The 5668-nt window shown below is 41.3% G+C and overlaps 1 protein-coding gene across 1 annotated transcript; it reads left to right on the top strand.

Annotated features, from left to right (window-relative positions):
* Window positions 1–789: 789 nt before the first annotated feature.
* LOC139939979 (G-protein coupled receptor 22-like) lies at window positions 790–2605 on the top strand. The gene has a single exon (XM_071936155.1). It carries the CDS (start codon window positions 983–985, stop codon window positions 2447–2449), a length of 1467 nt encoding a protein of 488 aa, XP_071792256.1. The 5' UTR covers window positions 790–982; the 3' UTR covers window positions 2450–2605.
* The last annotated feature ends 3063 nt before the right edge of the window (window positions 2606–5668 follow it).

Below are 5668 nucleotides of genomic sequence, written 5' to 3'. Positions count from 1 at the left end.
GCCATTTAAAAAGTGTACAGTTTTTTTTTGAGACACACAGTAATAAAGTGCACTCAGATTGTTTCAGACAGGTGGAAATTACAACGATTGAATATTCGGTGTTTGAGCAGTGACCAGACTTTCCGGTATGAAAGCTTAACAATTCACGTCTATTTCACAGTTTTTAACTGAAAAGGTCTGCAGGCATGACACTTTGCTCTTTCCTTTTAGTAAAGGGCACATCGATGCGGGAATGTAAAAGTAATCACTGTGGGACATTTCAAGTGGAAATCAGGGCTGATCTTACAGCTCAGACGAGACTGCCTTGGATGAAGTTTGTGAGACTAGGTTCACGATCCGATTATTGATTCGTTCGGGCACCATGATGTTACAGTTTTCTTAAAACCTCATGAATCACACACAATTCTTATTCAGACGGAACTGCGCTCCATCAATAGAGGCTTCGCCTTGTGATTGACCAAGCACTAAAACGCTTTCGAGAGTTGTCATCATTCGTCACATGTAAATACAAAAGCCATCTCAATCAAATATCCATTTTTATTATGTGTTATTTAAGAATTGTGCAGATCCTGACACCTTGTTTGTAGTAATATCATCACAGTTTTATTTTATTCCATTAACGCTAATGGACCTTTATTAGTTGCGTGCAATGGAGTATAATTAAAAACAAAATAGTGTCTTGCATTTAAGTACTAATTATTTGTCTTTTCTTGATCTGCTTACAGATGGTAAGCTGAAAGTGTGATACAGCACTCAATATGACAATGGCGCTGTCAGCACATGTGTGGAATAGTAGACCTGTGTGGCCCGTAACATCGCAGTTAAACAGTTTGTTGAACGAGCTCGTCAAGACAAGATTGGTTGGCATGATGCATTGATCTACTGACGAGCAACGAATGAGCTTTCATCGGTCATCATTTTCAAGCTCATCAATTTACTTCAAGTTTGGTGAGTTGAGCTTTGACGAGATCTACCTGAAAGCATGGCTGATCCCACCGCTGCCACTACTGACAACATGACTGCTCTAGATGACGACGTATCGTACGTGTATCCCGTGCCATATGTCGTCATACTCTCGATTGTTTTGGTAACGGAAATGATAGCCGGTATCCTCAGCAACACGGCAGTTCTATTCAGTTACCATGTAAACAGGAAGTTTATCCGCTCTGTCAGTGATGTCTTCATAATCAACATGAATATTGTTGACATCATCATCTGTGTAGTCTCCATTCCAGCCACGCTGGTGGCAGTTCTGTCTTATCCGGGGATACCTCTCTTTTGCTTCTTCCACGAGGCAACCGTGTCATTTGCCGGTGTCGCGTCCGCGGTCAACGTCGTCGTCATATCAATCGATCGTTACGATAAGATATCTCACCCGCTCGTCAGGCGATTCAACATGAGGAACGTTCGCTGGATCCTGCCGATCACCTGGGTGTTGTCCCTCCTGGGATTCTGTTCTCCGTTCATCGGGATCAACCTAAACAAGTTCAAAGAAGTACAGAACCTCTTTAATGTAGAGCAACACTTGTGTTTCCACTGGTTCTTCAGATCGAGGGACAACCATTTCTATGAGTTGTACTACATTCCCATCTTCTTTTTGGCGACTATTATAATGATCCGTGCATACTATGGAATTATAAGGATTACACGTGTTAAGACCATCCACACGGCCTTGGTGAAAGCCACCGTTACTGTTAAATTGCAGGACAACAGACGGGTGATAGCTGCAGCGAATAACCTGAGAGATCCAGAGAAACGGGTGTCTCGAACAACAACCATAATCATTCTGACGTTTATTATATGCTGGGGACCTCATGCTCTCATCAGTATTGTCATACTGGCCAGGGGATATGCAAGTAGTGGTGATGTGGCCGTGGAAATGGTAGAAAGGTGGTTGGTAGCCCTTGGTTACACCACCACGCTAATGCATCCTATACTCTACGTATTCATGAGACGCAATTTCAGGCGCGCTTTCTTCAACAGTTGGATAGCGCGTTGTTTGGCCAGGCAGGGTGTGTTCAGGGCAAACACTCCTTCTCAAAGCCACGACCGTACGCCGAGGGTGGTGGGTCACAGACAGACAGAAAGAAGACAATCACAGACGAGGAGATTCAGTAGGCCGGTTAATAAAGTCCAAGTCGAGTCGAATGTGCCGCAGACTTCTGGCATAAAAGTAACAGCTCGCACACACGTTACCACAGACGAGGAACGTGTCGAGAAAAAGCCGGTGATGAAAAGAGGGGAGGACGCTTTACTGCTCAGAGCAGATGACGTGGAAAACAATGAGCCAATCATAGACACGTGTAATGACGTCACGGGAACGCCTGCGACTGTAAAGGAGTCTGACGATTCCGTTTTTGTTTTTAGGGAAGAAGAAGTTAAACTAGGGCTAAGTGGTATGATGGCTGGTAAAACACAAAGTAACAATAATCTACCGAGTGTGGATTAATACCTAAACATTGCTGGTTCTGAGTCAAAGTTTGCTGCTAAGAATCGGGCTCCGTTTCGATTTGTATACACGCAATTTTGGCGTGAAGATATTTATATTTTATCAATCTCTAAAATACCCCAAATCAGGGGTCGATTTCACAAAGAGTTAGGACTAGTCCTAACTTAGGACTAGTCCTAGGAGATATACAAATTGCATGGATAGTCCTAAGTTAGGACGAGTAACTGGTCCTAACTCTAGATAAAGACTAGTCCTAAATGTGAAATCCACCCCTGTTTACCTTAAAAATTTACCATTTTGGAGCACTTCATGTGCGTACTTCTTGACGATTTTATAACTCTCGGTAAAATAATATGTTTTTTTGCAGTCTAACTGGCTATCGTGATTATTTCAATTGCATTACTCTTGCTCATTAGAAAGGGGAGACTATATTATGTAGCTGTAAAGGTCACTGCTTGTAGTTAAATCACTAAATCACGAGAGAAGTGCTAGACTTTAAACAAGGCGCGCATTGCATGCTTGGTGATGTTGGTGAACTTTGCCACTTTGCGTTGAGTGTTACGCGCGCCTTGACTAAAGGTTACCGTATACTGTAAATACTTCAAATTCTATAATTTTAGACGCCAAAAGTAGTGAATGGCCTGACGTTTGACTAAGCATAGAAATACTAGACGAGAGTCGACACGTCAGACCATTTACTAATTAGATAACAACAATTTGCAAGAGATTATACTATTTTCTCAATTACAATTTTAGTCTTTACTAATAGGTGCCTTTTTATGCGGCCGCAAAAACATGTCTGATGTCTAAAAGTCATTTTTATTGAGATGTAGGCCAATGCAAACACCATTTGATCAGACTGTTATCTAAAGTTGCTATTTCGTATAACGATTAAAAAAATTTGTCAAGTCCAGTGGCAAACTTCATTGTATGCCAACATCCCTGTAATAGGGAGGTTTCGCATGCGAACGGATACGTTTTAGTGAGAAGGATACGTCATCATTATGACGTCATACGCCACTCGCTGTATCCGCTGTACGTCGTGCAGACTGCGAAACGATCCTAATAGCTTTGTCATTCCAACTTATCGCAACTTTTGAACGAAACTTGAGGGTTCTATATAGTGTTTCTTTCAGTGAAAGACATCCAAGTATTTTTTGATAATTATATTTAAGGAATTTCGTTAGATAATAACTTTTGGTTTGCCTGTCTTTTTGTGCAATGGGTGTGGGTATAGCGTACGAGATACATAGGAAGTTACCTATAACACGACGCCAGATCAAGCTCTGTGCCCAAATTCATAGAGTTGCTTAAGCACAAAGCAGCCAAGCACAACAAACTTATGCTTATTACAATAAAGGTTACCAGCTAAGACTACCGTCGTGTCACATGTACAATTTGTGACCGGGTTCTTGCTAATTTCGGCTAAGTAGAAGATTTTTCAAACAATTGGGCCCTAGACTGAACTCGCTTAAGCGGAGCTTACTGACGAACGAATGTAGCCTAAACTTGGCCTATAGCCGGTAACCACCAGAGCCAGAGCCGCAGTCTTGAGAAGCATCTAGGCCTATAAGTCGCGCTTAACACTGCTGCGTATAAAGGCTGTCTCTGAATGAAGAGTCTAAGCCTGCTTATATAGACGTAGCCCAAGCCGCATCATGAAGTCATAAAGCCGCACACGGCTCAACTTGTGTTTTTACGGTATAATGGAAAGGTTTGAGGTAATTAAGTAACACCATTAATTATTATCTCTAAATGAGTTGGGTGGTTCTGAAAAGAACCGCTGGTTTCAACTCGACGTTTCGATCAGTATGCTCTGATCATCTTCTGGAGAAATAAATAAATGTACTGTAGGCCTATTGATTGGTAAAGGCAGTGGAGAAAAATAAGAGCTTGGACATGATTTTCAAGAAGCCTACTTTAAACAAGCTATAGGTTTCAGGCCTACCAATTGTCCTGAGTGAAACTTCCCCGTCTGAATTTCAAACAAACTCGAGAAACTTACCCTCTTCTCCCAGTTTTTAATTTCGACTTGGCAGATACAAACGTAATGTAACCCTGACCAAACGTTAATAACATTATCGGTACCGGTCCCCCAGTGCAAGTCTGTCGCGTATTCAGTCGGTCCCAACCATGGTTTTACCTGTGCGAGATCACATTTCATCAATCACTTTAGTTTAAAGTAGCTTATGGCTGTTTAAAAATTATATTTTATTGCTGGGAAAGTGAAATGTATCCGCGAAAAAATATGAAAGTAAACCTTATGTAACAAATTTACATGAACCATTTCCCGATATACTTGTGTATAAACAAATTAAGCATATTGCCCAGAGCTGATGTTCATGTATCAATAAACCTGTGGCCGTTTACGAACACGCTTCTTTTGGCTTGGGCTTAAAGAGACACGCTGCCTTGGATCGGTCGAGTTGGTCTATGAAAAGCGTTTGAAACAAAAGAAATCAATGTGTAAGTGAAGAGGTTTTCAAATAATGGTTTAATCCCAACGAGGCCTGGTTCTTGATAATTTTACCGAGACGAAGTCGAGGTAAATTATCAAGAACCAGGCCTCGGCGGGTTTAAACCACTAGTTGAAACCCGATTCAACACACTGTGATTCCCATTCATAAATACATTTTCGGTCAAAAACATCAACACTTTTTGGTCAAAAACTAAAATAAATGCAAAAATTACAATTGTTCAATTATTTCGTTCAACACAACACCCCTCCAGCTATGAAATGGTAAAGCCCTCCGCCGCCCTCCGATAAACAACTCCTAATAAGGGAATGCTGTGCGCGTCGCGAGTATCGCGTGATGTGGCACAACTGTCCCGGCCGTTGCTCTCGACCAATAGGAATGAAGAAACTGTCCTATAAGAACAGGTGCAAGCTCGCGTGTCACGCCCATGTTTCAACACTTTTTACTGGTCATAAACAACGGTTTATACACACCAACTTGATGCGCTCTCCGCCAGTAGGAATAGCGAAACTGTCTGAGGTATTTATGAATGTTTCTTATGATATGCATATAGTTCGAAAGATGTTTTAAAAGTAGAACTACTGATCCACAGAAACATGTCTCAATGCGTGGTTTTCAATGCAAGCCTTAGGGTTTCTAAAACATAGCATCCTCTTCTCAATTTAAGTTTTTTTCAGGGTTAAGTTTTTACTAAACAAACATTATAACTGTATTTATAACAAAATGGGTTTTGTGTTTTAGG

This window comes from Asterias amurensis, chromosome 7, assembly GCF_032118995.1.
Source record: "Asterias amurensis chromosome 7, ASM3211899v1".
Lineage (NCBI taxonomy): Eukaryota > Metazoa > Echinodermata > Asteroidea > Forcipulatida > Asteriidae > Asterias > Asterias amurensis.
The sequence above is the reverse complement of the archived record's forward strand: the minus strand, read 5'-3'. Positions and strand labels throughout refer to the sequence as shown.

Coding starts and splice junctions, on each gene's coding strand:
- LOC139939979 (XM_071936155.1), top strand. CDS start 983: ATGGCTGATCCCACCGCTGCCACTACTGACAACATGACTGCTCTAGAT.